We start from the raw sequence: 11,699 nt of genomic DNA on the forward strand, positions 1-11,699 counted from the left end.
TTGGGATCAGGAGGGAGGTGAGAGGGGTGAGGAAGGGGGGTGGTGGGGAGGGAGGGGTCCGGATTTCCCCAAGTGGGTTCGCTATGCCACTATTTAATGGTGCCAACTATATTAAATTCTATACTCTAGCAGCCTCTTAAATCCATTTATGGCCCAAGCTAGAAAGATAATACAAATAATAATAAAAATAAAAGAAAGAAAACACATTCCCATAAGAAATGTATCCTGCCCAGGTTTACTTTCACTAAAGACCTCCCCCATCCCACACAAGCCCTTCACCAAAATTCTGTTTGTCAGCAGCTGCCCAGGCATGCATTTTAGACATGGTGACTTATATCCTACTAAGCCCGAAATGAGCTTTCTGCCCCCAATTTTCTGAAGGCTGGTTTTAGGACTGTAGCTAACCACATTCTGTTCAAATTACCTACATGTGGGATTATCTGCCTCCAAATTGGTTCACTTAATTATGCCCCAACCCTCACTGCCCTCTTGGCTTCTCTGTGTCTCCATTTGGATTCATTTTTGTCCCTCACTGCAGTCTGTAATATACTCTCCCTCCTATTATCAGTGTTGAATATTAGAGGGACATATTCTGAACTTTCTTTTCCAGGATAATTAACAAAGATATTTAAGCTGACGTTAATATCTGTGTTTGTTTCTAAGAAGCCTCCTCCCAAAGCTTAGAACATTTTTATTACTGGGACCACTGGAGCTGTAGCATTGACTGGATCAAACTTAATGCAATTTTGGCTTTTTGTTTGTTTGCTAGTGCTGCTGCTGCCAAAGCAACATGATAACAGTCTTAATAAAAAAGGAAATGAAACTCCAAATTTCAGTTTTCTGTTACTGAGTCCTTATGAATCACTCTGTAGCATCTGTTTTTTTCTGGTAGATGATGCTGTTATCATTGCTGATCGCTATCTTCTGCCTGACCCGGGGAGAATGCTTTCCAGAAGGTGAAGGGAGACATTATGCTCTATCATGAGCTTGCTCAGAGCTCTGCTATAGTCCTGAGTTACAGTGGCCCAGAGCTGGGTTATTGGGAAGCACTAATTGGCCTTTCTCGCTTCAACATTCATGATGCTTTTACATGGGGAAAGGGAGTCACCTTTGTGGTCTGGAGAGAGCAAGCTATTTCAGCCCAGTAGGAACAGGCTGGTTTTTTAAAGCCTCAGAATGCAAGAGAAAGAAGAGAATTTCAAGATCTCTTCATCTACCTGCCTCAGTTCAAAGATGGGAGAAAAGTGGAGAAAGGGAAAGGGACTTAGCCAAGCTCACACAGCTAGAGAGGTAAGCAGGACTAGACTTTTGGTAGGGACGTCAGAATACACATATTCTATTTTATTATTGTGAAAGAGTCAGGAATGTGTGTAAGCGAAGAATTCAGAAAGTTCTGGAGGAGGTGATAATATACGAGAGCCAGTTCAGAATGTGGGAAAGGTGATTGTGGGGAAATATTTGGCTAGGATAGCTCCAGTCTTGTCCTAGAAAGAGGCTGTCCTCTGATTTATACCAGGCAAGCAAAGCTTGATGAAACTTAACCATCTCCACTTTCCTGGAGAATTTCTCATTTGCAGCTTGATCTCTCAGAGGGGACCTGTTCCCCTAGGAAATAGACCGACTCAGTAAAACCCAATGAACTGCTTTCTAGTATAACTCAGCCAATGGTAAATTTAACTACTGGGTCCATTTTCTGGTTTCTGCTCACTCCTGATGAGGACAATGACAAGGGTCTAGATCCACAGGATTAGGCATGGAGAGACCCAGGAGTGAAAAGTTTCTGTGGACTTATAGTTGGAATCCGTTAAGGTACCTGGCCCTATTTCCTAGCTCCTGAAACAGTGTGTGTGTGTGTGTGGGGGGGGGGGTGGTAAGACAGTTATGAAGCTCCCTGGAAGTGGCAGCCTTTGGTCTCAGCTTCCAGGACACCCTTCTCTTAAGCCTGGTTTTTATGTGAATCTTGTCACCCGAACACATTACCATGGTGTGAATCTGGACTCCCACTCGAGGTTCTCCTGCTGATTGTGTCTGTGTTCCCATCTCTCACCTGACTTATCTGTCAAAACCTGTCTTGGATCCACGTACTTTGGTTCCTGGAATTCTCACCTGGGTTCCTTTTGGTCTTACCCCTGATGCCTAATGCCCAGACACACATAACCACATTAGATCCATCTCGTTCCCTGTATTTGATTTGCTAGATAACCACACATCCATCTAATCACAAACCCTAGGCTCTCTCATCTGCTGGGGGCAACCAATTACAAAAAGACAATTTATATACCTGAGGATCCGCATCTTTGTCTGGCATTGGACCAAAGTGATTGATTATCCGATTCCTAAGAGAATTTTTGAGCGAATGAAACCATGATGATGCTTGTTCATAGACACAGTTATGTAATCCCATGAGTTCAGCACAATCCTCTCCTAGAACCTGAAAGTATCAAAGCAGAAGTGAAACATTCTGTACCTTCTCCATCACTCCTAGAGCCACTATTGGTACCTGACTCTCTTTGAGCATCCATCCTGTCCCCCTATGGGAAGGCCCACCCACCTGGCTTTCTCTTGTGTGGTATGTGAAAGGCTCCTCAGCCAGATGATGGACTGTGTGTAAATACTGCTGAGGGTGGAGGAAGAATAAAGATTTGGCTGGGTAAACTGGCTGAAACAGCAACACATACAGAAAACCAGAAATGAAAACTGGCCTGAGTGGAGGCGTGATCTTAAACTAGGTTATGCTGGCTTATGTTTCTCTCCTTTTCATTTTTCACATCTGTTTTCTCATTGCTTACTGGGAAGAGAGACATGAATGTGCCTGTATCTCACTTTATAACTTTATCATCCAAGTTGAATATATTTTTTTTCACTGATCAAATACTTATTAAGTGTCCTACATAGTGACTGTAAGTATAAATAAACACAGGTTTATTATCTCTTCTGCCCATTAGTCCAGAAAACAAAGGAATAACTGGACATGTCATCTTGCTGCCTTAGCAAATGATGTATTATTGGGAAGAGCTCTTAGCCAGGTTTCCCATTTAGAACTACAAATGCATGTGTGAAGCTCTATCTCAAAATAAAACATTTTAAAATATAAATAAATTGATAAAACAATACACATGTGTAGACCCTGCTCCAGGTCTATCCTTTGATATCCCTGACAGAGACCTAACTCTTAGTGGAATGGGCCCAAGGGTTGGTCTGTCTTGGCATTTCTTATCCACAAATATAATTAAGCAACTAAGCAGGGATAGCCAGGACAAGGAGTGCTCTCACTGCCACTCTACAACCCAATGACAACCCGGCAGCATTCAATTTTGCTGCACCAATTTGATGTCAAATCCCAAGGCCCCCAATGATGCTAAGGGATCTTTTTGCAACCATCTCCATCTGCCAAGCCACAGGAATAACCTGGCTTTGGGATTCTTGGCACTAGCCACCCTTACCTTTTGGTCTTCAATGTATTCAATATCGGCTGTGTTGTAGCCATCCCGCTGGCCCTGACGAAGGACCCTGAAGCGCCTCTTGCCTACACTGTCAATCACTGAGCGGCCATCGGTAAAGAACTGAACATTTCTGATCTCTAGAATGCAGCCATATTCTGCAAACCTGTTTATTGGAAATAAAGTCAAGAAACTGAAATCTTCATGAGTTGTTTCCCTGGCCTCACCAAGCCATTTCTACACCATGCTGTGCCTCAAGGGACTTCTGCCTATTCACCTGTCCCAGGATCTACAGCCACAGCTATACAACAGGCAGTGCCTGTGTGAAAAAAAAAACCTTAATGTATTAATACAACTGCTGGTATTTATTGAGTACATTCTATGTGCTATGATACTATGCTCAGTGCTTTGTGTGCATTATTAACTCACAAATCATTCTAACAAACCCAATGATGTAGGCATTCTTATTGTACCCATTTTACAGATAAGGAAACTGAGTCACACAAAAGGTTAAGTAACTTGTCCAAAGCCAAACTTGTTCCAAGGCTGAAGCCAAAATATGAACTCAGGCACTTTGACTCTAGAGCCCACCCTCAAAAGAAGTTTTATAGTATATGCCACCCACTTAACAAAAGAGTTATCCTGAGGTTCCTTTAAATAGGCAGCCTCTCACTTAACTAAAGGCTAGAGGGACTCTGATCCTTACAAATGCCTATGGTCATGACCTGGCTAAGTCTCCTGAGCTGTACCTCCCAACCTCCTGGGAAAGCCCAAAGGAAAACCAAAAGCTTTCTCCACCCACCTTCCTTGACTCACATAGCTCCTCACTTACCCCTTGACGGGATCTCCAAGGCACATGCCGAACTGTCTTGTGCCTGTCTCAATGCATCTACGAATCATCAGACGGTAGCAAGGCTCAAATATATGTAGGGGACAAGGAACGGTGGGATAGGCCATAGTACACACGAAAATAGGCACATTCTTATTTAAGCTGTAAGGAAGAGTAAATGACATGATTCTCAATGCAATGGAGTACAACACAGAAAGGCTGGTCACATGTCACCACGTGGTTCCTCCACAGGAAGGCAAGGAAACATCAAGTGTTTGTTGTTGTTCTTTTAAAATATATATTTTTTATTGATTTCAGAGAGGGAGAGAAAGATAGAAACATCAATGATGAGAAAGAACCAATCATCAGCTACCTCTTACACAACCCCCACTGGGGATCGAGCTCACAACCCAGACATGTGCCCTGACTGGGAATTGAACTTTGACCTCCTGGTTCATAGGTCAGTGCCCAACCACTGAGCCATGCTAGTCGGGCAGAAACATCAAGTTTTGATGGCTGATAAAAAATACTGAAATGCAACTGATGCTGTGGACTGAGTCCCAAGATGGGGCTTGCCTAAGGGCTGAGGTAAAAATGGATATTCTGCACAACCTAATTTGGCTAAAGTTCTCTATCTAGTACATTAACATGGTAGGTGACAGTTATACTTCATATTTTTTTCTTCTTTCATGCTGTCCACTCAACAATCTCTCCAGGTGTCTTGCTGGCAGTATGGGAAAGGGTACTGGTGGTATAAGTGGACCTAGATCTCCAGAGCAATGGTGGGACATTCTCTACAGAGTCACCATGAGCACCTCAAATTTGCAAAGCCCCTAGAAGTCTGCATGGCAGGTTCAGCTGGGAGGAGGAGGGAGCAATGGGGAGTTAGGAGTAATTTAGCCTAGTGATGCTCAAATACACCTGTGCAGCAGGATCACTGACGGCTCTTATATCCAGACTAGCAGTTTGCAAAGCCCCCAGAGACTCTGGTGTACCAGCTATGGAATCAGGATCCAGGAGTTTGCTCTTAACAAGTGCCAAGAAGGTTCAGACACAGAGCCTGAGGGGGTACCACCAACTGGGCCGGCTCCTCCTAGACCCTGTTCTCTTATTTGTCTAGTCAATCCAATATATGAATAGCTGAACCTATCAATAGATATAAGACCATTTGCCCAAATCTCAAAAGAATTAAATATAGGATGCCTTTAAACAGAAATTTAGTATATTTCTCTATAGTATATTCCAGTTTTTGTAATAAGACATTAAATAATATTTGAGAGGAGGGCTCAGAGAGATTCAAGACAAACTTAAGAATCAGAAATAAAGATAAAGATGCCCTGAATAGATGTAATATAAGTCAATGAGGAAAAAAAAGATTTCATTTCTAGCTTCCCAGGAAAACATGTTGTTCAAAGTGAGAGGGACATTCAGACAAGCTGGTGGCAGTTTAGAAATGGTTCTCTACAGGGCAGGCATAAATCCAGAACAGTTTTTGCCACCGGGCACTTCGCCCCCAGAATGTTGTTAGGATTCCACTGGGGTCGAGACGGGAGGGCAGCAGTATGAGAGGCAGAAATTAGTGATTGCCTCCTGCTTTGCCCACTAAGTGAGCTGTTCTTCCAGCCAGGCAGAGAATCTGGAGCCTTATTTGCATCCCCATTCCTACCTTTCACCTCTCAACACCTGTACATGGCAGAGGACATAGCTCTCTTACTATTACCATTAATAAAGTACTTACTAGCCACTAGTTCATTCGATCTTCATTACAAGGCCATGAGGTAAGAACTACTATCATCCACGAACTACAGATGAGGAAACTAAGGCCCAGAGAGGTGAAGTGACTTGCCTAGAGTCATGAAGTACATTTACTCTGTAGAAAAACTGGATCATAAGCCCAGGTCCGGCTGACACCGAAGTTCTTAACCTCATAGCACCTCCTTATGTATTTGAAAACAGTCTTCTGGACACTTAAGCTACTTCAACTTACTTCTGCCAGTGACACCAGTTACTAGTGCCAAGATCTTACCTGGCAGTGATTTGGCTTATGCTTCTTCACCAGTGTACTGGTGAATGTTGAACAACTGACTTTCTAGGGGTGGGGAAATCCCTGGTTTATAGCATTTGCTAATTTCCATGGTGCAAATACTCTCACCATGGCCAACTTCAAGCTACTGACATGATATCACTGAATGAGGAGTTAAGGATGAAGTGTGCACTCAGCTCTATGAGCTGGTATGAGTAAAACTTAAAATAGAAACATGCATATACATACTTAGAAAGTTCTTCCATTTCCTCTTCATAAAGCCTCTTTCGTTCACTGAGTTCTTCTGGAAGGAATTTGGCTATTAGCTCTTCCATTATGATATTTTTGCTGTACTTTCTTGATGCCAAGCACTATATGAGGAAGGAGGCAATTAGATATTATACAGTCATCAGAAAAACACAAAGCACTTCTTATGCAATCAGTAGAATAGTCAAATGACCCACATATTGAAGTAATTTAGGCCCACACATTAGCAGCTGATACTATCATAATGTATGTATTCTCTGGATGTTAGAAAAGTCAACAGTATGGTGATTACCAGAGGGGAAGCAGGGGTGGGGGAAATAGAAGAGAGTAAAGGGGGAATAAATGGTGATGGAAGGAGACTTGACTTTGGGTGGTGAACCCACAATATAATATATAGATGATGTATTATAGAATTGTACACCTGAAAACTATATAATTTTATTAACCAGTGTTACCCCAATAAATTTAGTGAAATTGATTATTATTATAATTAGGAAAAATATTCTAACAAGGGGAAAAGGCCTGCGTTTATATTTTAAAAATCTCACTGCTTTCTCAAAACACTGACATCAAGATCATGTTCTTGTCAAAAGAGGGGAGAAATCATTCCCTTTCCCTTTTCTGATTATTGTGTTTACAAGCCCACAGAAACAGTCTCCAACTGGGACATACTGAATGTCTATGGTCAAAAGGTTCAGGGAACTAAAGAGTAATTTTTAATCATTGATCCTTTCCTGCCCTGCCCCACCCCCACCCCATTCCAATGTTTGGCTTCTGGATATTTCAAGCCTAAATATTTTTTTGTTCTTTATCTTTAAAAAAACCTCACAACTAAATACTGGTGATTTTTAGAAAATATACCATCTATTTATCACTGAAGTTATGTTATAAACCATGATTTCAGAACTGAACTCAGGCTCAATTGTCACTATTACTCTCCTCCCAAACACCCCTATCACATGCAAATCCAGGCATCTGTAAGTAGAGGGCATTAAACTGTGTGGACCTGACAATAAAGCATCTGCCCAGAATTGTTCACTATGGAAGCTACCCACACATGCCCAGCAGTGGGAGTTCCTGAGTATAAAATTGCTACCTTCAGACAATTTCTCCTTTCCCAGGCTATGTTTGTCTATTCTGCACTGAGTATGATTGGAATAAGATAGTTATCTCTCCTCTCTGGAAATGGTGTAAGTGTGACCCTGTGTGAAAACAAAGTGATAGATGATAATATCTTCCAGCCCCTAAGTCTGGGACTCCACAGCATCTGCCTCCACGATGCCTCATCAGCCACTGCTACTGTGTGACTGCAGGAGAACCACCTGATTTGCCCAGTCCTGGTCTTGGGGAAAAGCAATGACTCAGGAGGTAGCCAAACCAAGAAGGAGGTGACTGCTGATGCTCAAACAAAAACCCAGGAAAGGGACATACTAAACCGTTAACAATGGTTTTCTTCAGGTGAAGAGCACAATGGTAGACTTTTGTCTGTTTATCTGAGTGTTGCAGTGTTACTGTAACACAAACATATTATTTAAGTATAAGGACCATGGGCTTCTCACCTACAATCAGGCCAGCAAATCCCAACCCTTTACCTAGGCAAGGATGATGCTGACCCTTCCCCCAACCCAATCACGCCCTCAGGGTTTTCCTGTGTGATTATTTCACTCTATTCCCTTCATTTAAAAGTTGGGGTGTTGGGGAAGCTCAACATGTGACTTCTCTGGACCTACATTCACCTAGAGATAGTCTTGTGTCTCCCCTCTCTCCTCAGGGATGACAGGGGTCAAACAATATTAATGCTGATGGTAAAATATGGCATACAAGTCCCTGGGGGAGGGAAAACAAGATGGACTCCTGGGTGTTCTTGTGCTAAAGAAAATCCCATCAGGCCAACTTGAAAAACCAAGGTGACAATTTGTGTGATTCATTTTAGAGGACCTAGAAGCTTCAGAGCTTTTCAAGTAGCCAAGGATCTGCTAATAGAGTAGCTTCTGAGGGGCAGAACAAGGACCATGTTGAAGGTCTGTGAGGTTTCTGCAGGCTTAGGAGTGATCTCTTCAAATCACAGTATATGAGGGACAAGAGTAGGTGGGGAGAGGTCAATGGGGGGAAAAAGGAGACATATGTAAAACTTTAAAAAATAAAGAATTTTAAAAACACACACACAGTATAAATTTTGACAATAAAGGGACATCAGAGCTCGTCTAAGTCCAAGCCCAGAGAGGACATAAGAGTCACACAACATTACAGTGAATTGGGTGCCACGATCGGATTAGAACAAGGATCCATGTTTATCATCAATTTAATACTTTTGTTTCCAACACAAACTTATTTCATTACCATCAGTTCATAAAAAGTTAGATGTTGCCTCATTTTTCTGAAGGAAACAGTAGAGAGGAGAGGAGTAGCTATAATACAGGAGAAAGAGGTAGATGGTCTAAGGGAGTATTTTGCCCCAGCACAGTGCAGTGGCTTGGGATCCATTAACACACTCTCTTAAGTACTCAATTCCAAATAAGCCAATCCGACCAAAAAGAAATAATGTTTTACCTGTGAAAGACCATCTTTGCACAGTGGACATTTCGCATTGTGGTCTAGGCATCTCTCAAGACATTTCAAACAAAATGTGTGTCCACACGGTGTTGTGACTGGCTCATAGAATAATCTGAAATTTAGGAATCAAAATGGAAGAAAACTGCAATAAGACCAAAAATAAAAGACAGGGATACTGAATGTAAGCTTTTATAGTATTATTTGGAAAATTCTGTATGTTGGGGTGAGGTGCGTTGTTGGCTTTTTAATCCATGCTGTTTTTGAACTTCAAAAAGGCATTTGCTTTTTATTTCTGAGCTGAATTGTAAAATAATGCATTTACTAAAGTTTAGGACATAGATCATTTTGTAACATTAGTTCTAGCCAATCTCTTCTGGGGCATCCATATTTTTTTCAGTGTCCAGAGATAAATACCCAGAGTGTCTGCATAGATTCTATTCTAAAACATTTAGCCAACCTATTCATCTGAGTGTATGTAAACACACATACACAGATAAACACACATTCATATGTTTACCCATTTAAGTACTTTATATCACATTACAATGGAAAAATGACTCGGCTTCTTTGCTAATCTTGATTCTATTTTTCACCTAAGCAATGTCTGTTCCCTGAAGAATCTTGAAATTGCACCTGTAACAAACAGATAACCGCCTTTTTATATGGATGAATCATTTTCCTAGGGGTGGTAGAGTATTATTGTTAACTAGAGGCCCGAAGAACAAAATTCATGCAGTGGCGGAGGAGGGTCCCCTCAGCCCAGCCTGTACCCTCTTCAATCTGGGACCCCTCAGGGGATGTCTGACTGCCCATTGGGGATATCTGACTGCCCGTTTAGGAATCGGGCCTAAACTGGCAGTCGGACATCCCTCTCCCAATCCGGACTGCTGGCTCCTAACCACTCACCTACCTGCCTGCCTGCCTGCCTGCCTGATTGCCCCTAACCACCCTGCCTGCCAGCCTGCTCGCCCCCAACTGCCCCCCCCACCGACCTTCTCACACCCAATTGCCTCCCATCAGTTGTCCATTCAGTTGTTTCGGATGTGACAGCCCCTGGCTCTTTATATATATATATATATATGCTTACTGATAGATACATATGTACAATATATGTACATATATACATATGCATGCACATACACTTCAATTAAGTCCTATTTTAATTGTTTTGCGGGAGTTGGATATTTTCAAAGCAATCTGGGGGGTCCTTTTTAAAAGGAAATTTCAAATATGTTTTTATTGATTTTAGAAAGAAGGGAGAGGGAGAGGGAAACATTGATGATGGAGAGCCACCGATCAGTTGCCTTCTGCATGCCCCTTACTGGGGGTCAATCAAGCCCGAAATCTGGGCATGTTCCCTGACCCAAATCAAACCCGGTGACCTCTGGGTGCATGGGATGACACTCAACCAACTAAGTCCACCAGCCAGGGCTGGTGGTCTTTTTAAAAGCTATTTTGTACATTGAGAGATTCATGGATTTACTTTGCTTAAAGAAAGGCTCACTTGCAGCAAAACCACTGGGTTGGGGTAGCTGAAAATGATGGTTCAGAAGTGGGGCTCTCACTCACCAAGAGGACAAAAGGAACAGAAAGATCCTGACCAGACTATTTTGACCTAACAAGGATGTCAGTAGAGAGGAAGAGGTGGCCAGCCGCATTGCCCCCTCGTGTGGCCGTGCTGGGAAGTGCATCAGCTACCTGGCCAGAAAATAATATCAACAACCTACCAACCCTAAAACAATTATTGATGATCCAAGTAGAACAGAACATGTTTCTCTTAAGTTAGATACCAATTATTGCAATTTAAAAAATCTAGCACTAGCATAAGCAAATTCAGCACTAAAAAAGATCAAACGCGCTAAAAAGTTAAACCCTATGTAAAGAAAAAATAAAGCTAAGGCAAATTTTATCTATATAGTATCTTCTTTTCTAAAAATTATGCAGAAGTGCTCAAGTAACATTTCATTGTACATTTAATAATTACACATCTTTCTAATGAACAAAATCTCTAACCCTGGGTTTCAATATGGTATAACCACTATTTTTAAAGTACGTGAGGAAAAAAATTAAACCCACAAACCAGAATGAAACTGAGATCTAGGAGGGATTCAGTCACTTATCCATGTGTACAGAGCCAACTGTTGGCAGATGAAAGGTTCTCCAAATTCCACTTCCAGTCATGTGCTCTTTCTATTGGAACAGTGATTCTCAACCGTTGCTGTGTGTGAGAATCGCCTGGGGAGCTTTTCCTTTAAACAGCTTTATTGAGGTATAATTGACATGCAATAAATTGCACACACTTGAAGTGTACAGTCTGATAAGCTGTAACATCTATACTTGCCTATGATATCATTTCCACAATCAAATTGCAAATATACCCATCACCCCCAAACATCTCCTCATGCCCCTTTCTAAACTCTCCCTCCTCCTCCTCCCAACACAGCCCATTACCTGGGGGACTTTAAAAAACTACAGATGCCTGGCACCACACCTCCAGAGATTCAAATCAGTTGGTTCAGGGTAAGGGTCAGGCATCAGGGCTTTTTAAAGTTCCGCAGTTGGTTTTAATGTGCAACTAGGGTTGAGA

The 11,699-nt window shown here is 42.0% G+C and overlaps 1 protein-coding gene across 2 annotated transcripts in view; it reads right to left on the reverse strand.

Annotated features, from left to right (window-relative positions):
• Positions 1–11,699, reverse strand: part of LONRF3 (LON peptidase N-terminal domain and ring finger 3) — a 36,228-nt gene that overhangs the window by 4,175 nt on the left and 20,354 nt on the right. For both annotated transcript variants that reach the window (XM_006761970.2, XM_015562785.1), the window contains 5 exons: positions 9,110–9,224; positions 6,542–6,663; positions 4,273–4,431; positions 3,444–3,606; positions 2,282–2,431 (listed from right to left, as the gene is read on the reverse strand). In XM_006761970.2, the coding sequence (XP_006762033.2) occupies positions 2,282–2,431; positions 3,444–3,606; positions 4,273–4,431; positions 6,542–6,663; positions 9,110–9,224 (709 nt within the window). The remainder of the gene's footprint in view (positions 1–2,281; positions 2,432–3,443; positions 3,607–4,272; positions 4,432–6,541; positions 6,664–9,109; positions 9,225–11,699) is intronic.

This window comes from Myotis davidii, unplaced genomic scaffold (assembly GCF_000327345.1).
Source record: "Myotis davidii unplaced genomic scaffold, ASM32734v1 scaffold1858, whole genome shotgun sequence".
In the NCBI taxonomy this organism is placed as follows: Eukaryota; Metazoa; Chordata; class Mammalia; order Chiroptera; family Vespertilionidae; genus Myotis; species Myotis davidii.